Below are 24,461 nucleotides of genomic sequence, written 5' to 3' on the forward strand. Positions count from 1 at the left end.
TTTTGGCATTGTGTTTTAGAAGGATCTCTTTTAGCCGGCGCCGCGGCTCACTAGGCTAATCCTCCACCTTGCGGCGCCGGCACACCGGGTTCTAGTCCCGGTCGGGGTGCCGGATTCTGTTCCGGTTGCCCCTCTTCCAGGCTAGCTCTCTGCTGTGGCCAGGGAGTGCAGTGGAGGATGGCCCAGGTACTTGGGCCCTGCACCCCATGGGAGACCAGGATAAGTACCTGGCTCCTGCCATCGGATCAGCACGGTGCGCTGAGAAAGGAAGGCCTTTCTCTCTGTCTCTCTCACTGTCCACTCTGCCTGTCAAAAAAATTAAAAAAATAAAAATGAAGGATCTCTTTTGATATTTGCTTTACATGGGATAGGATCTCAAGCATGAGGAGTTTAGACCATCCTCGTGTTAAAACTCTAAATGCCTCAGTAATGTGTTTGTGATTATATATATATATATGTGTATATTTTTTTCCCCCTGGTTTGTAAGAAAACTGTACCTTGTGGCTTCCAAACATGTTTCCCAAGAAGCAGACTTGCATTTCTTCTAGGAAGCTTAGCTGTCTACAGTCTTTCTAGAGAATTCCTTCTGGGAAGCTTAGCTGTCTGCTGTCTTTCTAGAGAATTCCTGGAATGCCATGTTTCTCGGAACCCAAGAGGTCTACTGAAAGAGCTTCTCTGGCCTGTTGTTCCTTTTGAGCCTCATCAGGAACCTTTTTTGAATTTTCTTACTTCACCGATAATTTTTTTTAAATTAATTAGTTAATTTGAATGGCAGAGTGACAAAGAGGGAGATCTTCCATCTGCTGGTTCACTCCCCAAATGGCTACAACAGAGAGGACTGGGCCCAGTTGAAGTCATGAGACTGGAGCCAGGAACTTTGTCTGGGTCTCACACGTGGGTGGCAGGAACCCAAGTTCCTGGGCTGTCGCTGGCTGCCTCCCAGGGTACACGTAAGCAGGAAGCTGAACTGGAAGCACATTGTAGCTGGGACGCAGACCGAGCACTCTGATAGGGGATGTTGGTTTCCCAAGAAAGGACCTACCCTGCTGAGCCCCCGCACTCATCCCTTACTATTAGATTATTTAGCCAACCCAGTGTACATGTATAAATCTCTTCTTTGTGTCATATGTTCCCAGTGTAACTCTTATGTATGTTAGACTCAGCTATTTTTTTTTTTTAAGATTAATTTTATTTATTTGAAAGAGTCACAGAGAGAGGTAGAGACAGAGAGAGGTTTTCCATTTGCTGGATCACTCCTCAAATGGCTGCAATGGCCGGAGCTGAGCCAATCCGAAGCCAGGAGTCAGGTGCTTCTTCCAGGTCTCCCATGTGGGTTCAGGGGCCCAAGGGCTTGGGCTGTCCTCTGCTGCTTTCCCAGACGCGTTAACAGGGAGTGGGATTGGAAGTGGAACAGCTGGGACTCAAATGGGAGTTCATATGGGAGGTTGGCGCTATGGGCCAACCTGCTTTAACCTGCTGCACCACAGTGCCGGTCCCAGACTGTGTTTTTAAGTCATGTTTGTTCCTGTCTCCACATTAAAATTGATATCAAATTGTGGAAATGCCAATACGTTTGAGAAGTTGCTCATCTCAGTAGAAGTGCTTTTGCATGTTGGAAATAAAATCTGCCTAGGGAACAGACCCTACATTATAATGTTGCAGGAGGAGGTCTGGGAAAAATCTCCTTGAAGTCATGTCCTCATTCATCATTGCAGGTTTGCTGAGCTCCAAAGCTATACCCAGCTTAACTTCAGACCTATAGAGGATGCGAAGTGTGACGTTGTTATTGAAAAGCCAACATATTTCATGAAATTAGATGCAGGTAAGAAGTTAATTTGTCTGTTGTGTATATATTGGTTAATGAGACTTTACTGTTTTCTCTTTGATTTATATTATATATGTAGTAATTTTCTATAAATTTTTTGAACATAATATGACAAACAGTAAACTCGCTTTTTTGTTTTGTTTTTTAAAGACTTATTTATTTTGGAAATCAGAGTTACAGAGAGAGAGGGAGAGACAAAGAGAGTGAGAGAGAGAGATGTTCTGTCCACTGGTCCACTCCCCAGATAGCTGCTGTGGCCAGCACCGGGCCAGACTGAAGTCAGGAGCTGGGAGCTTTGTCCGGGTCTCCCATGTGGGTGGAGGGACCTAAGCCCTCGGACCATCTTCTGCTGCTTTCCCCAGGCAGGAAAGCAGGATCCACTAGCAGGAAGGTAGATCAGAAGTGGAGGAGCTGGAACATGAACCAGTGCCCATAAGGGATGCCGACGTCGTAGGCTTTATGGGCCACACCACAATGCCAGCCTCTAGACTTTTTGTTTCTTCCTTGAAGAAGTAGATAAACTAGTTTGAACTTTGGTGTTTTGTTTTATTTATCAAAATTTATTATTTATTTATTTAAGAGGCAGAGAGAAGGGGAGAGCAAGAGCATGTCCATTTGCTGGTTCACCCCCTAAATGGCTGAGACGGGACCCAGGCAGATCTGGTAGTTGGGAATTCTGTCCAGGTCTCTGCGTGGGGCACAGGGCCACAATTTCTTGAGCACTATTCTGCTGCCCACCAGGGGCTGCGTTAGCAGAAAGCTGGAGTCAGGACAAGAGCCAGCTGTGGAACCCAGGCACTCCTTCATGGGGCACAAATGTCTTAGCTGGCCTCAACCTGCAGGCTAACCCCACTCACCCAGAAACCTTTTATTTAAGGAATACAAATTTCATGCATTTCATAAATACAACTTCAGTAGTGTAGCGATTCTTCCCACCCTACCTGTCCTCCCACCTGCACTCCTACCTTTCTTCCTCCTTCCTCTCTTTTTCCCATTCTTAGTTTTTACTAATATCTATTTTAAATTAACTTTAAACACATATGATTAACTCTATACTAAGTAAAGAGTTCAACAAATAGTGTGAAAAGAAGACCTGTTCCTCAACAGTCGGGACAAGGGCTGTTCAAAGTCATCACATCTCCAAGTGTTCATTTCACTTCTACAGATTACCTGTTAGAGCTCTGTTAGTTATCACAGATCAGGGAGAACAAATGGTATTTGTCCTTTTGGGACTGGCTTATTTCACTAAGTATTATGTTTTCCAGTTTCATACATTTTGTTGCAAATAACAGGATTTCATTTTTTTTCCTCTGAGTAGTATTCCATGGTGTACATATCCCATAATCTCCCCCCGCCAAGAAACCTTTTATTTAAGGAATACAAACTTCATGCATTTCATAAATACAACTTTAGGAACATAGTGATTCTTCCCACCTACCCACCTTCCCACCCGTACTCCTTCTTCCTCCTCCATCTCCTAGTCCCATTCTTAGTTTTTACTAAGATCTAGGCAGATATCTTTTGTAGCTAAATTTACCCCATCTAGTTTCTCTAATCATTTGATTTAGATTGTGTTTAATTAGAGTTTTTTTTTAGAAAAAGCCACGGGCTGATGCTGTGGCGCAGTAGGTTAATCCTTTGCCTGTGGCGCCAGCTTCCCATATGGGTGCCAATTCTAGTCCTGGCTGCTCCTCTTCTGATCCAGCTCTCTGCTATGGCCCAGGAAAGCAATAGAGGATGGCCCAAGCGCTTGGGCCCTGGCACCTGCCTGGGAGACCTGGGAAAAGGTCCTGGCTCCTGGCTTTGGATCAACCCAGCTCTAGCCATTGCAGCCATTTAGGGAATGAACCAGTGGATGGAAGACCTTTCTCTTTGTATCTCCCTCTCATTGTCTGTAACTCTACCTCTCAAATAAATAAAATCTTTTTTTTATTTTTTATTTTTTTTTTATTTTTGATAGGCAGAGTGGACAGTGAGAGAGAGAGACAGAGAGAGAAAGGTCTTCCTTTGCCGTTGGTTCACCCTCCAATGGCCGCCGCTGCAGCCGGCGCACCGCGCTGATCCGATGGCAGGAGCCAGGATCCAGGTGCTTTTTCCTGGTCTCCCATGGGGTGCAGGGCCCAAGCACCTGGGCCATCCTCCACTGCACTCCCTGGCCATAGCAGAGAGCTGGCCTGGAAGAGGGGCAACCGGGACAGAATCCGGCGCCCCGACCGGGACTAGAACCCGGTGTGCCGGCGCCGCAAGGTGGAGGATTAGCCTATTGAGCCACGGCGCCGGCTCCAAATAAATAAAATCTTAAAAAAAAAATTAAAAGCCACATATACAAGGGTATTTCACAACATACATGGGAAAATGGAATTAAAATATGTTTGTTTTGTTCCCCAAAAGTTTGAAATCCATGCATAGTTTTTCATAATATGTATTTTCCATAAACTTCTGAAAGACCTCTTGTGTTTATGGATTTCAAATTTTTTGCATGAAAATAAGCTTATCTTTTAGTTTCATTTTCCTTACTTTTTGTATTATAATGTGGGTGAGAAAAAAATGTCCCCATGACCCACTCCCACCAACTTTCCAATATTTTCTTGATGACAGTGAGCTGAATTCTTCCACAAATTACCAGGGTTGTATATTCTTGAAAAAAAAAGTAAAATTAGGAGCCGGCGCTGTGGTGTAGCTAGCTGGTGAAGCTGCTGCTTGCAGTGCTGGCATCTCATATGGGGACTGGTTCGAGTTGCGGCTGCTCCACTTCTCATCTAGCTCTCTACTGTGGCTTGGGAAAACAGTAGAAGATGACTCAAGTCCTTGGGCCCCTGCATTGACATGGGAGACCCAGAAGAAGCTCCTGGCTCCTGGATTCGGTCTGGCCCAGTGCTGGTCATTGAGGCCATCTGGGTTGTGAACCAGTGGATGGAAGACCTCTCTCTGTCTCTCTCTCTCTGCCTCTCCCTCTCTATAATTCTGCCTTTCAAATAAATAAATAAACTTTTAAAAAGTAAAATTAATATTATTTTCCCATTTCTGCCCCTAGCCTGAAATTATCAACTTGCAAGCAAGCATAGCCTTAACTTTGTGAGCTTGTTGTCCCTCACAGGAGAAACCCAGATCATGCTATAGGATCGCTCTCATTATGAGCGATGGAGATTGCTGTGCTGCATCATATCAAAATTCATGAGAGGCTGGGCTGACAGTGAAATACGGCAAGCCCTCTGTCGCGGAAGTTTCAGAATCACTGTAATTTATTGATCACAGCTTTAATGTGCTTGGCCTTCCGAAGTCATAATTCTTACTTTGCAAAGCGTTAGATTCAGAAATCACACAAGTTTAGGTGCTTGAAATAAGAGCAAGTAAAAATGCTGTGGTCAACGTTCTGACTCATTCATAGACTATGCATGTTAAACAGGGGCACAGACAGCAGTGTGACCAGCTGTGAAGGAGGGGCCACGTCTGAGCCCTGACACTGCTGCAGATCCTGGTGCCGTAAAGTACGTGAAGAGGGAACGCCACTGCAGGGGCCGTGGGCCCTTTATTTCCTGAATTCCCAACTCTTCTTTTTCCCTACAACTTCGGCTGTCATCCAGTTCGCCTTTTTGTATTAACCGTGAGCTGGGGAGCACGCAGGTTCTGCAGAACAAGACTCACTGGGGGGCATGTTTCTCCAGGACGGAGCCTGTTTATAAATCCTTGTAGCAGCAAGCACTGGTCTGTGCAGGCTGCGTTCCTCAATAAATGTTAGGCACTTTCTAAATGTTACGTGTGAGAGCTAGCATGTGCTGTATGGCTAGCCTGGGGGTAAGATAGAATCTAATAGAACTTTTCTTTTCTGGTTAAGTTGAAAGTATGTTCTATGCCAAGACTTCTCTGGGTGAAAAAAAAATTAGCCATTCCAGACATTGTTCAAGCATCCCAAGCTGAGGGGCAGGCACTTAGCCAAGCAGTTAGGACACTGGCTAAGGTGACCTATCACAAATCAGAGTACCTGGTTTCCATACCCAGCTCCGGCTCCTGGCTCCGGCTTCCTGTTAATTCAGACCTTTGGAGGCAGCGTGATGGCTCCAGTGATTGGGTGCCTGCCATCCATGTGGGAGACGTGACTAAGTTCTTGGCTCCTGCCGTTGGCCTCACCCAGCATTCCTACAGGGAGCATATGGGGAGTAAACCAGCAGATAAGAGCTCTCTCTGTCTCATTGCCTCCGAAATAAAATAGTATCGAAAATAAAAAAAGCCATGTTCAGCCTTCAAAACTTTTTTGTACCAAAATAGACTTATCTTTTAATTCCCTTTTTCCACGAGCTTCTTAAAGTACTCTGTATTTTCCCTAGTAGTAACTAAATAGGGAAGAAAAGAGATAATCAAATTTACCAAAATGTTAATCATTATCATTGCCATTACTTTTGTGATAAGCGGGTGTTGCTTAATAGATTTTTAAAAAGAGATGATCAGAAGAAATAATGATCCATATTCATAGTCCCATAGTTCTACCCCAGTTTGAGTTAAGTAAATGTTTTTTTTTTTTCTGGGCACTTAGTGATCATTTGTTAGCATATATGGGAATATGCATTCCTGATTTCTAAATAACTAATTTTAAAGCACACTCCTGAATCGTATCTGTCCGTAAATTGTAGACCATCTGAGTATATGTCATTTCATGTTTGGACAAAGAAATCTTTTTTCTCCCTCCCCCATTTATTTCAACTAAAAGTCCATCAACTTGTAAATAGGGGGCATATAATAAAAACTGTGGAATCAGGTGTTCTTGGGGGCTAACTAATGACATGAATTTCCTTTTTTCTTTTTTCCAAAACCAGGAGTTAACATGTATCACCACTTCTGTGACTTCCTCAACCTCTATCTCACCCAGCATGTCAATAACTCCTTCAGCACCGACGTGTACATCGTCATGTGGGACACCGTAAGTCAGAGTGTGCCCCCGTTGCGGCACTGCCTTCGCCTTGCGCCATCCGCACGGGATGCTGATCTTGGGACATACATGACCTTGTGCATGCCCCATGCAAAAGCTCTCACACCTGTGTGGGCAGTGTACAGCTGTGTCTGTGCACACGTGTTGACATGGCTGTGCCCCGACGGGCAGGTGCATTTGTATGTGTGGCCTTTTGTTCTTGGAACTTCAGCATGAATCAGTGAGGAGTCTTTTGGGTGGGTGGAGTTCCAAAGACCCCAGCTTCAGTGTCTTTGGCTCAGTGTTCCTCTGAGGCAGACATAGGAAGACGGTCATTGGCTCACCCTCGGTAACGCGTGTTCCAGGAACTCGCCTTCAACATGGCTCAGGGTCCCCCATGTACTGTGCCACTTGCTTCGTGTCAGATCACGCCGTGTGTTTCAGCTTCGGGCGCACACAGAAACCTGTGTTGAATTACACTACCTGATGGGTCGTTTCCTTCTCTTCTCTCTCTTTGCCTTTCTCTTTTTTTTTTCCCTGCTGCTTTCCTTATATGGTCCTTCTCCCTGCTGAAACAACCCATAAACGTGCCCCTGTCCTTAGCCGTGAAACAGGGGCACTTAGAGTGCCTTCCTCAGCGTCCTGAGGATGAGCCAGGGCATGTAGGAGCAGTCCTGGAACCTGGCACACAGTGCACATGCTCGGAACGCTGTGACAGGGACAGTGACAGGACAAATGGTTTGCCGTGTCCATGAGAGAGGCTGACTAACGTGGAAAGTAGGAACACCCACCAAGGGGTTATGTCCGGGTCAGGTGAGCATCCTGACTTGGAAGACACTTGGCGGCCTCTCTTTTGGTGTGAGTCTGTTCTGGATGGTATTTTAGGGCTGTCGTAACTTGGTGGCAGGGGCACATCAGGTGCCCCTCTCCCTCCTCCTCTTCTCTTTCTCTCTCTCTCCCTCTCCTCCTTCTACCTTCCTCTCCCTCTCTCCCCCCACCTCCTTTTCTCCCTCATCCTCTCCCCATCTCCCTCTCTCTCCCTCTCCCTGTCCCCCACATAGCACAGCTCAGGTGCAAGGAGACAACATCCACCCGGGGCTGCGTTGGCTGAAGAGCCTCGTGCCCCACAGGGGCCTGCACAGCCTGGATCAGCTGGAGGGGCAGAGCCTCCAGGGTCCCACAAGAGACACTTTAGTCACAAGAGGTATGGTGCTCACGGAGGCATTCCTGGTCCAGATGCAGTTAGCTCAACAAGCATCTGTTTATTTATCTGTTTTGTTTATTTGATAGATAGAGAACTCCCATCTCGTGGATCACTCCCCGATGCCCACAGAACTGGGCTGGGCTGGGCTGAAGCTGGGAGCTGGGAGCTGAGAACTGGGAACTCAATCCAGGTCTCCCACATGGCAGGCAAGGTCCCAGCTCCTAGGAGGAAGCTACTAGAGCTGGGTATTGCACCCAGGTACTCCGAGGTGGATGCAGGCTTCTGAACTGGCACTTTTAAAAATCAGAAGTGATGGCTCCTAGAAAGTGATGGCTCCTAGAAAAATCTTTTTTTTTTTTTTTTTTTTTTTTTGACAGGCAGAGTGGACAGAGAGACTGAGAGAAAGGTCTTCCTTTTTCCGTTGGTTCACTCTCCAATGGCTGCCGCGGCCAGCGCAGTGCTGATCCGAAGGCAGGAGCCAGGTGCTTCCTCCTGGTCTCCCATGCAGGTGCAGGGCCCAAGCACTTGGGCCATCCTCCACTGCCTTCCTGGGCCACAGCAGAGAGCTGGACTGGAAGAGGAGCAACCGGGACAGAATCCGGCGCCCCAACCAAGACTAGAACCTGGGGTGCCAGTGCCGCAGGTGGAGGATTAGCCTAGTGAGCCCCAGCGCTGGCCCCTAAAGTTTTTTTTTTTTTTTTTAAAGATTTTATTTATTATCTGAGAGATAGAGTTACAGAGAGGTAGAGACAGACAGAAAGGTCTTCTCCCCGATGGTTCACTCCCTAAATGGACACAATGGCCAGAGCTAAGCTGATCCAAAGTCAGGAGCCAAGAGCTTCTTTCGGGTCCCCTATGCAGGTGCAGGGGCCCAAGCTCTTGGGCCATCTTCTGCTGTTTTGCCAGACCCTAGCAGAGAGCTGGATTGGAAGAGGGGCAGCCAGGACTCAAACTGGTGTCCATATGGGATGCCAGCACCTCAGATGGAAGCTTGGCCTACTAGCCACAGCGCAGGCCCATCAGAGTAAGAGCAGTAGGTTCTAAGTGTGTTCTCAGATGGTGCAGTCAGCGACTGGTGGAAGCCAGGACTGCAGTGCAGGCAGCCAGGCCCCAGCCCTGTGCTCAGAGACCACAATGCTTGACTGCCATCCTGGAGTCGTCAGAAGAAGCTGTTAGGTTGACAGAGATCTGCAAAGCTTCCTTATTCCTGTTGCATGCTTTTCAACTTCTTCCCCAAGCAGACGCACTGAGCCAGCCTCCAGGGCGCTGCCCTTCGCTGTGCCTGCTGGGGCCACAGAGGAGGCTTCTAGGCTGCTGAGCCCCCTGGGCATGTGGTGTGAGGGCAGTCTGACCTTGACAGTGGGTGGGACAGGCAGGCTGGGGGGAGCCGAGCAGGTGGCTGCCCTGCCATTGGCCTCGCTCCCTTGCTGCTCTCTCTGTGTCCTTTTTAATCCTGCATCCTTGGTAAAAGAGGCCTTCATTGATTGTCCCGTGCCAGGTTCTCAGGCACAGCTCTGCCAGGCGGCTCTGGATTGAGGCCCCTGGCAGATTGTCGGTTGGATTGGGATGGGGCTGAGGGTTGTGTGCTTGCTCTTTCTCTTGTTCGTGATTAATTGACCTCCAGTTAAGCAATGCAGTGAACTACAGGCTGACTGTGCCGTGGGTCCCCCGCATAGGATGGTGTCACCGCAGTCGGTCCTGCAGGCCTCAGGGGAGCACTTTGCCCAGGGAAGAACAGGGAGGTGGCTTTGCCTGCACTTCAGGTCTCAGGGACGTTGTACAAACTGTCTCCACCAGGAAGCCTCTGGGGCTTTCCCTCTCTCCTCTTTGCAGAGCTCAGCAGTTTGGCCCCTCCCTTCAGGCATAGGCTGCTGGGCACTTGACCTCCACAGATGCATAGACAAAGACTACCTCCAACATCTTTCTGGGCATAGATGGGGCTTTTATTAAGTGGAAGGAGTAAAGGGGGAGATTAATGCAGGCTTTCCACATTCTCTTGTGCTGAAGAATAGTTTGGCATTATTGTCATTTTATTGGCGAGACAGAGAAACAGAGGGAGAAAGAGCTCCCACCTACCAGCTGACTCCCCAGATGTGTGAAGTGGCCAGGGTTGGGCCAGGGCCAGGTCTGAAGCCGGGACCTGGGAATACAATCCGAGCCTCCTCCATGGATGGTGGGAACCCAGTTATGTGACCCATCTGTGCGCCTCCCGGGGTCTGCGTTAGCGGGAAGCTGGAGTCAGCAGCCAGAGCTGGATGTGGAGCCCAGGTGCTCCAGTCTGGGATGTGGGCATCTGAACGACTAGCCTGAACACTACACACCTGCCTTATTATTGTTAGTTTTTTAATTGTGGAAATAATACCTGATTGTAATGAGTGCAAACAGCACATTGTTTAAGACTCCTTCCTGTTCTCCAATTTCATTTTCCCTCAAGAATAGCTGTAGTTGGCCTGTGGGAGTCTCTGCAAGTCTGGTTTTGTTTTAATAAATGTAAACATATCATTATACAGAATTTATATAAGGACTTGTATCAGGACGTGTGTATGTATATGGGTGTATACATACATATATATATGCATATATAAAATTTGTATCAGGGTGTGTTTATAAATTATAGAAAACAGGCTGTTTTGTATTGCTACCCTAATCAGTCTCAGGCCAGTTTTCTAGTGAGTATACTGAGGGTTTTCCTTTTTTCTGAAGATTTAATTTTATTTATCTGAAAGGCAGAGGAAGAGACAGAAGGAGGGATCATCCATATGCTGGTTCACTCCCCAAATGGCTGCAATAGCTGAGGCTGGGCCAGGACAGAGCCTGGGTGGCAGGAGCCCAAGCACTTGGGCCATCTTATGCAGCAAAATTTCTCAGGTACATCTGTTGGGAGCTGGATAGGAAGTGGAGCAGCCCGGGACTTGAACCAGCACTCATATGGGATGCTGGTATTGCAGGCAGTGGCTCAACCTGGCGCACCACAACACCAGCCCCAGCGTTTTCTTTTTTATAGTGGTTATATGGTATAATCCATTTCATCGGTCCCTGTTCTTTGCTGTTTACTGAAATGCTGAAAAAACCATCTTTCCCTTATGTCATTGTCTCTTGGTGTCAGTAGGGAATGAGTTCCAAGACTCCCTCCCCACAACCAGGATACCCAAATCCATGGACGCTGGAGGCACTATGTAACACGGCATGGTATTCACGTATAACCTACGCACACCTTCCTGCATGCTTTAAATCATCTCCAGGTTACATATAATACCTACCAGGATGCAAGTGCTGTGTAGCATGGTTGTTAACTGGCGTGTTTTAGGGAATAATTATGAAAGAAGCATCTAGACTTCTTCAGGAGGGATGCTTTTTCTCCTCTATATTTCCATCCCAGTGTTGGTTGAAGCCGTGGGTGCAGAATCAGGGGGTACGGTGGGCTGACTGTACCTGTATTTCCACACCCTCATCCCGGCATTTCCATCGGACAGATTCCTCTCCGTGGAGTTTCTAAATCATAGGATGTGTGTGTGTTCAACAGTGAGACATACATAGCAGGAAATTTCATGTCATCTTGAAGAAAATCCACATATTCTTCAGTGTAACCTTAGGAAGAAGCCCCTCCTTCTTCACAGCAGATAATTTGAATTTGGAGGATGTGGCTGTGAAACTTCTAGAGGAAGTTATTATTAGATAATGTATGATTTCCCTGAGATCAGTCAGGATTACTATATTTCGTTATTCAAATTTCCTTCCAAAGGGACCTTACTTCATCTGAACTATTTTATCTCAAGAAACTGTCTAAAATTATTTCTTTTTGTTACCATTTTAATTTTTATTGAGTTGGAACAGGTTACTTCCTTCTAGATGGTGTTGAGAAGGGCCTTGGTTAGAGTCGTGTTGGAGGAACATCAAAGGAAGAATTTGTTTTTAATCACTGCATCTAATAGTTCTCAGTGACTTTGAAATGATTATAATATGTGCCACCTTAACATCTCAACATTTGAAAAAGGCGTGCTACAAAGATGAAAACAGGAACATAACGAACATAATGTATAGCCAACTGTAGACCTTGAATGTAATCCTGCAATAATACTCATTTTCATTGGCTGAGTTTTTCAACCTAAATTGTACCATTTTAAAGTTAACCATCTCCTTCCTTTAGATGAGGGAGCTCTTAATTAACTTCTACTTTTCATAAAAGAAATGTATTTAGTTAATACACTAGAGTTGGTTCCCACTGAGCGGTAACTGCCAGGTGGAGTTTATGGGCGTGAAGTCTGGAACCACAGCCTGGGCTTGTTAATTCGAGCCCTGTGATTCGCCAACTCTGCAAAGGAGACAAATTACTTAAATTTGTGTCCTAGTTTCCTGATCTGTAAGACAAGGATAACAATAATAAGCTCTTTAGGCTTGTGGGGTGGCTAATGAGTTAATGTCAAACGCATAGAACAGTGCCTGGGACATAGCAAGTGTGCAAGGTGCTGCTCCTGTTTTTATTGCTCTAATAATTAATATTGATAGAGTTAACACATATGATCCCTCAGTCAGTGAGGGGCACATTTCATAGAGCTATATATATATATATATATATATATATTGACAGGCAGAGTAGACAGTGAGAGAGACAGAGAGAAAGGTCTTCTTTTTGCCGTTGGTTCACCCTCCAATGGCTGGCGCGCTGCGGCCGGCGCACCGCACTGATCCGATGGCAGGAGCCAGGTGCTTTTCCTGGTCTCCCATGGGGTGCAGGTCCCAAGCACTTGGGCCATCCTCCACTGCACTCCCTGGCCACAGCAGAGAGCTGGCCTGGAAGAGGGGCAACCAGGACAGAATCCGGCGCCCCGACTGGGACTAGAACCCGGTGTGCCGGCGCCGCATGCGGAGGATTAGCCTCTTGAGCCACGGCGCCAGCCGAGCTACATATATTTTTAATGTTAAAACCCTGAAAGCCATTTTTCTTGCTCTGAAATTTCTTCATGAAGCCTGTGATAGTTTTTGCTAACAGCCTATCAGAGTGTGTTCAGATGGTGGCATATGAATGAGTTGTGTCAGTCTGTGATTTTGGATAGAAAATTCACAGGAAAAAACGCACACTCGCTAAAATCTCAAAGAGATGAGAATAAAAAGGATTAGAATGGAAAACGAAAAACTGTGATGCTATTTCAAGAACTCAGGCATTCACCCAGGCCCAAAATGAAGATCCATTTTTTCTGATAGGGTTTCTATGAGCTTGTCCAGTAGGATCATTCTTTGTTAACACCATCAGGTGAATTGAGGTGCTTTATTGCAACTTTGAAGAGCTGCGTTTTATCCTGTGATTGTCCTAACTTATTTTGTTTGCATCCTTAGAGCACTTACGGATACGGTGACTTATTTTCTGAGACATGGAAAGCATTTACTGATTATGAAGTTATACATCTGAAAACTTACGATTCCAAACGGGTACTGGAAATTTTACATTTCAGTCTGTTAACACCTGTCGTGTGCACATGACTCAATCATAACAATTTTTAGTGTAGATATGTTAGCTGTTACTGTTAATTTCTGACAGTTTCTGTAGTGACAGCTAGAATACTCATTGTTATTTTTAATTTTTTTAAAAGATTTATTTTATTTATTTGAAAGGCAGCGTAACAGTGAGAGAGGGAGAGACAAAGAGAATCTTCATCTGCTTGTTCAATTCCCACATGGCTGCAACAGCCAAGGCTGGGCCAGGCCCAGGTCAGACACCTAGACTCTCATGTGGGTACAGGGGCCCAAGCACGTGGGCCATCTTCTGCTGCTTTCCCAGGCACATTAGCAGGGAGCTGGATCGGAAGTGGAGCAGCTGGGACTGGAACTGACACTTCTTTATGGAGTGCTGGCAGTGGCTTAATCCACTATGCCACAATGCCTTCCTCATCCTCATCGTTATTAACCATGCATCATTTAAAGATTTCTAAATTTTCAGAAAATACAAATTGTATTTTTTTGAAGTAGAATTGCTGTTGTAATAGAGGCTAATTAACTATATGTACCACCATGATGAATGCCGTTTTGGTGTGGAAGACACAAATGTCCTTCTCTGATCTTTTCGCATGTCTTTCCGCACAGGTGTGTTTTAAAGAAGCCGTGTTCTCGTTACTGCCCCGCATGAGGTACGGGCTGTTCTACAACACCCCTCTGGTAAGCATGTGTCGTATTTGTGGGCTTCATGCTTGGTAGATGTGAAGAGAATGTTTGCACAGACCACGAGAGCGCCTGAGTTGCCATGCAGCGGTCCCCACCGTCCTTGGCGCTGGTTTTTCTTCTAGATCTCGGGCTGTCACGGCACTGGATTGTTCAGGGCGTTCTCCCAGCACGTGCTGCACAGACTGAACATCGCACAGGAGGGACCCCAGGTAACGGATGCCTTCGGGGTTCTGAGGAACGCGACTTCTCATCCTGTAAACTAAGTCAGTCCACCTCTGCGAAGAAAACGGTAACCAGGAGACCTTGTTTTCTACGGTGAGGTTTTCCGAACCGCAGTCATTGAAAACAGGTGTCAGCAACCTGTCGAAGTAAACGAAGGGATAGTGCAAGATGGGTTTGCTTTCTGCTTTTCCTTTTCCATTTCTCTAGCCATCTCTTGCCGTCATCTCCCACATCCTATCTAACCCACACAACTACTACCAAAAAATCCACCCTCCCAACCACATAGTCAAAGTGTGTCATGAACACATGTTGTCTTCCGTGGCCAAAGTGGATACACGTGTTCTTCTGTATTTGTTTTTAAAATAATTTACTTTTTACTAGAGAGGGAAGGGGAACGTGGAAAGAGAGAGAGAGAGTGTGTTTCCATCCACTGGTTCACTCCCCAAATGCCTGTAATCGCCACTGAAAACTCAGTCTGGATCTCCTACTCAGTTCCCTGAGCCATCACCACGGTCTCCGAGCTCGGTCTGCATTAGCAGGAAGCTGGAGTCGGGAGCCAGAACTGGGGGTCAAACCCAGGTACTCCGGTGTGGGACACTGGAATCCTAACTGGTGTCCTAACTGCTTGGCTGAATGTTTCCCGTCATTTATTTTTATTCCAAATCGACACATAATAATTATACACATTTATGGGATGCAGTGTGATATTTTGATTTATGCATGCAATGTGTAATAATCAAATCAGAGTGATTAGCATGACCATTGTCTTAAACATTTTTTGTTACTTTGTGGTGGGAACATTCATAATTCTTCCAGTACTTTGAAATATATAATACATTAATGTTAATGATGGGGACTCTGCTGTGCCATAGAACATTAGAAGTTAATCTTCATGAAGCTGGTGTTGTAGCAAAACTGATTAAGCTGCTGCTTACAATGCTGGCTTCCCATATTGGATCACCAGTTTGAATCCCAACTGCTCCACTTCTGATCCAGCTCCCTGGGAAAGCAGCAAAAGGTGACCCAAGTGCTTGAGCGCCTGCTACCCACATAGGAGACCCGGATGGAGTTGCTGGCTCCGGGCTGTGGCCTGGCCCGACTCTGGCTGTTGTAGCCATTTGGGGAATGAACCAGTGGATGGAGGATCTCTCTGTCTCTCCCTTTGTCTGTCATTCTGTCTCAAAAAAATAAAAAAATACATCTTAAAAAAAGGAGGTAATCTTCCTATCCAACTGTGTTTCTGCACTCATTAACCAACCCTTGTCTATCCTCCCTTTGTTGCTGTTCTCCCCAGCCCTTGGTAACCACCATTCCCTCCTCTGCTTGGATGAGATCAACGCTTTTAGCTTTCCTATATGAGTTAGAATGTATGACACTTGTTTTCCTGTGCCTGGTTTCTCACGCTTAATATAATGTCCTCTAGGTCCATCTTGCTCCTGCAGATGACAAGATTTCATTCTTTTTAATGACTGAATAATAGTCCACTGTGAATACATACTACATTTTCTTTTCTTTCTTTCTTTTTTCTTTCTTTCTTTTTTTTTTTTTTTTTTTTTGACAGGCAGAGTGGAGAGTGAGAGAGAGACAGAGAGAAAGGTCTTCCTTTGCCGTTGGTTCACCCTCCAACGGCCGCTGTGGCTGGTGTACTGCGGCCGGCGCACTGCACTGATCCGAAGGCAGGAGCCAGGTGCTTCTCCTGGTCTCCCATACGGGTGCAGGGCCCAAACACTTGGGCCATCCTCCACTGCCTTCCCGGGCCACAGCAGAGAGCTGGCCTGGAAGAGGGGCAACCAGGACAGAATCGAGTGCCCCGACCCGGACTAGAACCCGTTTTGCCAGCACCGCAAGGCGGAGGATTAGCCTATTGAGCTGCAGCGCCAGCCTACATTTTCTTTTCAAGTGGATATATTTTTATTCTTGGAGGGAACAATGCCAGAATCAGGCTAAAAACAATCGGTCCATAAATGTGTCCTCGTTGAGTTCCATCTCTTGGTGAAAGTCAGCTTTTAGGGTCAGATATTCATTTGTCTGTCCAGACAGAGGCAGCCTTATTTTGCATTTTCATTTGGATTACAGGATGGCAAAATCCGAGTCACCATTCTGGCACGGAGCACAGAGTACCGGAAAATACTAAATCAAAATGAGGTAAGTTTTTGGTGTGTATTTTTGACATCATCATGTTGAATTTACCAACCTGTAACTAATGTGCTTTATTTTTTCTCACCACATTAGAAGGTTTGATTTAAGCTATTAGTTTTTAGAGAAGTTTGATGGCCTGTGACTAGTCTGTTTGTTGGATGTGAATTTCTGCTAGAAGTCACTGAACTCCTTCTGGCCTTATTGCAGACAGCTCAGAATGGAGATAGACAGAAATGAGTCTTGCCTTGACTACTGTAGTTTGCTGAACATTCGCCCTCCGGGCACACTTGCTGTGACAGTGCAAGACTGTCTTTTGGGAGAGGATTGATGGCCTGTGGCAGGGCTGTGCTGTCCTGTAGCAGGTTGAGTTGGAGAGGTCTCCATGCTCCCATGTCACTGTGTGTCTTAGAAATTGGCCCCATCTTAGGCATTCCAAGTCATTTCAACAGCACCAACTCACAAGTTATGTTTAACCTCAGGGAGATCACCATACAAAGAAAGCTCCTGCCTGTCACGTCATTGCTCAAAGGGAGCATTGGGCACCTGCTATGTGCCAGGCCATGTTCTTGTCCCCAGAGGTAAAGATTGGGGAGGTCCCTACCCTCATGGAGCCCTAGAAGCGAGAGATGAAGTCAGTCAGCTCGTAGGGTGATTTCACATAGTGACGAGAGCTGTGAAGGAAGCAGCAGATCGATGGAGAGAAAGAGCTGGGGGCATGTGGATCGGGGTGGGAGGCAGTCAGGCCAGTTGTCTGGGTAGATGCTGGTTGAACACAGAGCTAATCAGAGAGGGATCTAGCTGGGGATCAGGCTTCTGGGCAGAGGCGAAAAGCCTCCGGTGGACTGAGCTTTGGGTTTTTAGGAAGTGAGGAGGATGCAAGGATGGCTGTGGCATCTCCAGGGAGGTGAGAGAGATGTCTAAGGAACTCAGGAAGGTGGACATGGTTCAGGATGTGTCATCTCAGCCCCTGGGACCTTGCGGAGGGGTGGATTTTATTCCAGAGTGAGGGGGAAACCACTGTGAGTGTTGGATTTAAAACTTTTTAAAACTTAGTTGAAAAGCAGAGAGACCTACAGCTCTCTCATTTGCTGGTTCACTCCCCAGTTGGCTCACAGCAGCTGGGGTAGGCCAGGCCAAATCTGGGAGTCAGAACCTCCTTCTGGGTCTCCCATTGTGGGTGACAGGGACGTGGGGTGTGTATTAGCTGGGAGCTAGAATTGGAGCTGCGCATTGAATCATAGTACATTGATATGATATATGGGATGTGGGTGTGTTAACTGGTGTCTTAACCAGTGGGCCCAACATTGGCTCCTACTGTGGATGTTTAAGCAGGTTGTGGCAGACAGAATATCTCCTTCTCCTTTCTCCTTCTCCTTTCAAACAATGCTTGCGTTCTAATCCCTGGAACCTGTGAACAGGTTAAGTTACGTAGCAAAGGGACATTGACCTTGCAGATGGAATTGAGCTCTCTCAATAGGGAGTCTATCCTGGATTATCCGTGTGGGCTCAAAGTAATCACATATGGGCCTTAAATTCTATCTACCAGAGGACATTGCCTGGAAAGCTCTTAGTTGGATTCTTCTCATTTCATTTTTCCTTAAAAGTCAGAGAGGGAGATTGGAAAACAAGTCAGAGAGGAGACATCAGGGCCAGAGAGATGCAGCGTTGCTAGCCTTGAGGGGCCTTGAGCCACAGAGTGGGGATAGCTTCTTCTTCTTCTTCTTCTTTTTTTTTTTTTTGACAGGCAGGGTGGACAGTGAGAGAGAGACAGAGAGAAAGGTCTTCCTTGGTTCTCCCTCCAGTGGCCACTGCAGCCGGCGCACTGTGGCCGGCGCACTGCACTGATCCGAAGCCAGGAGCCAGGTGCTTCTTCTGGTCTCCTATAGGGTGCAGGGCCCAAGGACTTGGGCCATCCTCCACTGCACTCCCGGGCCACAGCAGAGAGCTGGCCTGGAAGAGGGGCAACCGGGACAGAATCAAGCGCCCCGACTGGGACTAGAACCCTGTGTGCCGGCGCCGCAAGGTGGAGGATTAGCCTAGTGAGCCGCGGCGCCAGCCTGGGGATAGCTTCTTGAAGCTGGAAAAGGCATGGAAGTTAGTTCTCTGGGACCTGTGTTGTGGCTCAGTGGGTTAAACCACTGCTTCCCGTGGCCGCATCTCTACTGGAGCACTGGTTCGAGTCCATGCTGCTCCACTTCTGATCCAGCTCCCTGCTTGAAGCCCTCTGGAGAGCCGCAGAAGATGGCCCAAGTAGTTTGACCCCTGCCACCCACAAGGGAGATCAGGATGGAGTTCCAGGCCCCTGACTTTGGCCTGGTCCAGCCCTGGCCATTGTAGTTATCTGGGGAGTGAACCAGTAGATGGAAGATGGTGTGCATGTGTGTGTGTGTCCCTCTTCCACTACCCCCTCCCTCACTCCTGATCACTTTTCCTTTCAAATAAACACATAAATCTTAAAGAAAAAAGAAGAAAAGGAAATCTGTTCTCCCTGAGAGCTTCCAGAAGGAACATAGCCCCCACCACTTCAACTTTAGCCCAATAAGACCTGGACTGGACTTCAGTCCTACAGAATTGTATGGGGACTAAATTGTGATCATTTAAGCTACCATGTTTGTGACAATTTTTTTTTTTTTGCAGCAATTAGTAAATGAATACACAAGGAGAGACATGAATTGACTTACGCATTTCTAAGTCACTTTGGCTGTAAGAGTAAGAAGAAGGGGTTGGGTAGGAGCTGTTCCTGTGGCCCAGGAAAGAGTGTGGATGAAGGTGGTGACAGTAGAGATGACACAGTAGGTAGAATCAGGATATATTTTGGCAATAGGACCTAGGATACTTTTGGAATGTACAGTACAGCAGTCGGTAAGGCCAGGAAAGATCCTGATAACCCAGGGTGATTCCTAGGCTTTTAGCTTGAGCCATTAAGTGGAACTAAAATGGAAAAAAAAAAAAAGAGTAAAAGGGAAGGTGGGGGCAAGTTTTGATGGGTAAAGTATTTGCACAGGTTATTTTGGATGCCTGATAGACTGGTCACATTGTGTAATTGGCATCTCTTCCCAAGATCCCTCTGAGCCACAGAGGACATGACCACATGGCAGGAGGTGGCACTGGTTGGAGGCTGTGTGGGTGGAAATGATGAGCAGTGTGTATGTTCTGGAGACCAAAAATAAAACTTGGGTTGTCTCTCAGTGTCCACGGGTGATTGCTTCCAGGACTCCCCATGGAGACTACAACCCTTGGGTGTTCATGGCCCTTGTATCGGCCATGTAGACTACAACCCTTGGGTGCTCATGGCCCTTGTATCAGGTGCTGTAGTATTTGCCTATTACCTGCACATTTCCTCCCCTTTATTTCAAGTCATCTCTGAATTACTTAAAATACCTAATACAGTGTAAATGCTTTATAAACAGTTGTTTATTATATTAATGTTAGGAACACAAATTCTGTACATATTCAATATAGATGCAATTTTTTTTTCTATTTCCAATCTGCACTTGGATGCATCTGTGAGTGTGGATAAGGAGGACTGACTGTGTATCAGATAGCGCATTGCAGGATTAGATGGATGGAAGTGCCACCAGCCAACAGATCAGTGGTCTATATTGGTATAGGCTATACATGTTGAGTGCTAATTATCTGCCAAGCATATTACTCTGTACTCACCAAGAATTATGTCCCCCAACACTCCCAGAACTCATGATGCTGGTACTTTATTGATATCCTGTGTTGCAGACAAGGTCACCAAGGCTTACTGGTTGAAACACCTGTCCACGGCCACCCAGTAGTGAGCAGAGAGGCCCTGGGGGTGAGAGCCAGGGTGTCTAGGGGTGAGGCTGCTTTCTTCCACAGAGGAGGTTGAATCCACCTCTATCCGCATCCATCAGGAGGGTGCAGGCTAAGGATCAGCACCAAGCTGCTGGACAGGGCCCAGGAGAAGGGTGGAGGACTGATGTGTGCCATACATGCCAGGCAGGACAAGTTCAGATGCAGTCACACACAGGCTTCCCGCGTGGCCTTGTCCAGAGGTGAGAGGGGGTGAGTCAGCAGACACCAAGCCAGACACCCCAGAATGGACTGCTTTTCTCCCTGGGATTGACATCACCTTATAACCCAGCTACAGGGCGAGGAGGAGCACACCTTCAACCATAGATTGATTACTGAGTAGATCATAAAACTCAGTTTTAAATGATGGTTTACGGAATCCCGCCCAACCTTAGCTTTTGAACTGTTGTGTTTGAGGCCACTTCTTTGGTGTGACTAGAAATTGTGAAAAAGAGCACACTGGCCGTGGGCCTCTCGATTCCTTTTATGTGGGCATTTCTCATTAAAAGAACAAGGCTTATGCCATCTGATTGATTCTCTTCTAGAAAATTGATTTCTTTTTGCCTGTCCTCATTCCTTGAACTCTTTGATATAAACTGTATGTTTGTGGGAGTCCAGGGCTATCTAGAGAGAGAAATTTCACTTTACTGTTACGTGTGTGTATGTGTGGGGGTGCGGGTGGGTGGATGTGGAAGGGGGCTGGGATTACGAACCGTTGCTCTCTATAAGCAGGAGAGTAGAGTGCACTGGTTAAGAACACACAGGTTCATATATATGGCTGGTGCCGCGGCTCAATAGGCTAATCCTCCACCTGTGGCGCCGGCACCCTGGGTTCTAGTTCCGGTCGGGGCGCCGAATTCTGTCCCGGTTGCTCCTCTTCCTGTCCAGCTCCCTGCTGTGGCCTGGGAGTGCAGTGGAGGATGGCCCAGGTCCTTGGGCCCTGCACCGGCATGGGAGACCAGAAGGAAGCACCTGGCTCCTGGCTTCGGATCAGCATGGCGTGCCAGCCGTAGCGGCCACTTTGGGGGTGACCCAATGGAAAAAGGAAGACCTTTCTCTCTTTGTCTCTCTTTCTCACTGTCTAACTCTGCCTGTGGAAAAAAAAAAGTAAAAAAAAAAAAAAAAAGTACACAGGTTCTCAGTGGAAAGACCCAGATTTGATTTTGGCTCTGTATTGGCGGGCTAGAAGTTACTTAACGTCTCTAAGTCTCTGTTGACTCATTTATAAGATGGGCATACTAATAATACCTACTTGGCATGATTTTTCATGAGGATCAGGTGATATCGTGCACAACCAGTGACACTTGTAACCATGGCTACTGCTGTTGTGGTACAGTATATGCAGAAGCCTCCTGCCCAATACAAGCGCAAACATTTCCGAATGGTGGTAATCCAGTGTGGGGTTCTGATGGCCTAATCATGACGGGCAGAGAGAACCATGAGTGTGTTTTTGGTAATAGAGGAATCATGCTTTGTTTGCTAGAAGAATACCTGTTTTTCTATGTAGACGTACCAACAATGTTTTTCAGATAGTGAGGTCCAAACTGCTCATGGTTTATCCGAAATGAGGTAATGCACAGGAAGAAGGCCCCTGACGTAATCTCTGGAGCATAGTAGGTGTTCAGTAAACACAAGTTGAAAGCTGGAGGAATAGCACCCGTGGACACTTAGTGAGTCTCTGACCTGAGCACTTTTCCTCTCCTTTGTAACAAGTCAGGGTGTTGGTGTTTCAGGAAAGTAAAGTCCTATGTTTAAGGGATAGAGGCTGTATTTTAATTCAATTAGGGTTGAAACCAGTAGACCTAAAGAATAATACCTGAAAAATATTATATGCAAAAAAGAAGAAATTTTAGAACCCAGAGAGAAGGAAAAGCAATTCTAAATGTTTCTCTCTCTTTTTTTCCTAGCTTGTAAATGCACTGAAAACAGTATCTACATTTGACGTCCAGATTGTTGATTACAAGTACAAGTGAGTCAGAGACAGCCTTTTGGGCAGATGCTGTTGTCTTTGCTTGGATGAATGAATAAGAGGTGGACAGCATTTTTAAAAAAGATTTTATTTATTTGATTTTTAAAAATTTATTTATTTATTTGAAAGGCAGAGTTTCAGAGAGGCAGAGGTAGAGAGAGAGAGAGAGAGGTCTTCTATCCGCTGGTTCACTCCACAGGTGGCCATAATGGCCGGAGCTGCTCTGATCCAAAGCCAGGAGCCAGGAGCTTCCTGGTCTCCCACGCGGGTGCAGTGGCCCAAGGACTTGGGCCATCTTCTACTGCTTTCCCAGGCCATTAGCAGAGAGCTGGATCAGAAGTGGAGCAGTTGGGACCTGGAACCGGTGCCCATGTGGGATGTCGGCACTGCAGGCAGTGGCTTTACCCACTACACCACAGCGCCAGCCTCTTTTTATTATCTTAAGGAAACAATTTTACTTTGTGCCAGAATGTCATCAACATGTCTTCTACACTTGCTAATTCCTCCTCTCTTGAAGAGAGGGCAGGCCTTGGGCTCAGGGCCATCTCCTGCAATGGTATCTACCTGGTTCTCAAGGATACTTTTTAGGTAGATTGTAAATACTTCTGCAGTTTTATTGATGTTATGTGTTACTGGTTTCCCTTTAAGAAATCTATAAAAGTTTCCTTTTATAAATAAGCATACTGAAATCTAAATAGATAAATGAGTGTACTTAGAAACATGTTAAGTTATGAAGATGTCATTAATTACTACAGTGCCCATGAAATGGGCAGAGTGTAGAGGGGAAGGTGATGTGATGGGAAAATGCGCCTGCGTGTTGAATGTCTTGCAAATGCTGACCCAGCCCCTCCATGCTCCTCTCCTCATCTCTTGTCTTGTTCTGTTCATTCACAGAGAACTTGGGTTTCTGGATCAACTCAGGATCACTCACAACACGGACATATTTATTGGAATGCACGGAGCCGGCCTCACCCATTTGCTCTTCCTTCCAGACTGGGCTGCAGTGTTTGAACTGTGAGTGTTTGCGGCAGTTTGACAGCCAAGCGCCCGGGCAGCTATGCCTTGGGCTTGCTGGGACTTCCACTGTGAGCATCCAAAGGCTGGAATTATTACAGAGAAGCCGTATGCTATAGGCACATGGAAAGAAAAACAGACCAAAAGCTCTAGAAGTGTAGTTTGTAGCCAGCCATTGCACTTGTTAGTAAGCAAATTATTGCTGCCGTGCCCCACCTGGCATGGTAGGGAGATGTGAGAATGGGGTCTCCTTCCTTCTTGCCTCGCACACTGCCTGGGGGAAGCTCTAGGTCTTAAGCTCAGCACACCCCCAAAACACAAGCCAGGACTTCCCAGGGAGCCTCAGGCCCTCGGGTAACTGATCTGCTCATGGTTAGTTACGGAGACAGAGTCTTCCCGCCCCAGTAATTCTGCTCATGACCCCGTGCTCCGTCTTCAGTTTTTGACATTACTGGTAGCGATTGTCTGTTAGCTCAATGTCCCTTTTTGAGTCTAGTAGCCTGAGGTTGTGGTTTTGTTTGAAAAAGGACTTGACTCAGTATTTAGAGTATTTGGGAAAAGAATTGTCATGGATATCCAGTGCTCTCACAAGCATTTTTTCCCAAGTTTTATTTATATATTTATTTATTTGAAAGGCACCGTAATGAGAGAGATCTTCCAACTACTGATTCATTTCCCCAATGCCTGCGACAGCTGGGGCTGGGCCAGGTTGAAGCCAGGGACTTCATCCAGGTTTCCCACATGGGTGGCAGGGACTCAGGTACTTGAGTCACCATCTGTTGCCTCCCAGGGTGTCGATTAGCAGGAAGCTGGATCGGAATTGGAAGCAGAACTCAAATGCAGGTACTCTGATACGGGATCTGGTTATTCCAGGGGGCAGCTTAACTGCTATGCCACAGTGCCTGCCCCTCTCCATAACACTTTGAAATATATGCACAGACGAGAAATTGCTGGATAAATGTTGACTCTAGCTCACTTCAGAGAGGGAGAAGGAAAGGCAGAAGATAGCAGGAGAGAGAGCACGAGAAATGTAACTGGGAAAGCTCAGGCCTTGGCATGCCCTAGACCTGGTTTCAGTTTGTCCTTCACAGACTGGCTTTATGACCTTGGAAGTGACTTCTAGTCCACTTCCATACTTGTAGAGACAGGAGTATTATGTGATAATGTCAAGTTCATAGGCAGTAGACACTATTGAATATGAGTAGTT

The 24,461-nt window shown here is 46.6% G+C and overlaps 1 protein-coding gene across 14 annotated transcripts in view; it reads left to right on the forward strand.

The window, feature by feature from the left end:
- EOGT (EGF domain specific O-linked N-acetylglucosamine transferase) overlaps positions 1–24,461 on the forward strand; it is a 44,814-nt gene that overhangs the window by 16,004 nt on the left and 4,349 nt on the right. For 8 of the 14 annotated variants that reach the window (XM_002713300.6, XM_051851481.3, XM_051851482.3 and 5 more), the window contains 8 exons: positions 1,716–1,822; positions 6,637–6,740; positions 13,267–13,359; positions 14,011–14,082; positions 14,211–14,297; positions 16,387–16,455; positions 22,179–22,240; positions 23,135–23,254. In XM_002713300.6, coding sequence (XP_002713346.2) covers positions 1,716–1,822; positions 6,637–6,740; positions 13,267–13,359; positions 14,011–14,082; positions 14,211–14,297; positions 16,387–16,455; positions 22,179–22,240; positions 23,135–23,254 — 714 coding nt within the window. The remainder of the gene's footprint in view (positions 1–1,715; positions 1,823–6,636; positions 6,741–13,266; positions 13,360–14,010; positions 14,083–14,210; positions 14,298–16,386; positions 16,456–22,178; positions 22,241–23,134; positions 23,255–24,461) is intronic. The other 6 variants (XR_016214660.1, XR_016214661.1, XR_016214659.1 and 3 more) reach the window with 3 other exon arrangements.

The sequence above is a fragment of the Oryctolagus cuniculus genome, chromosome 10 (assembly GCF_051225735.1).
Source record: "Oryctolagus cuniculus isolate XC-2025 breed Fujian yellow rabbit chromosome 10, ASM5122573v1, whole genome shotgun sequence".
Lineage (NCBI taxonomy): Eukaryota > Metazoa > Chordata > Mammalia > Lagomorpha > Leporidae > Oryctolagus > Oryctolagus cuniculus.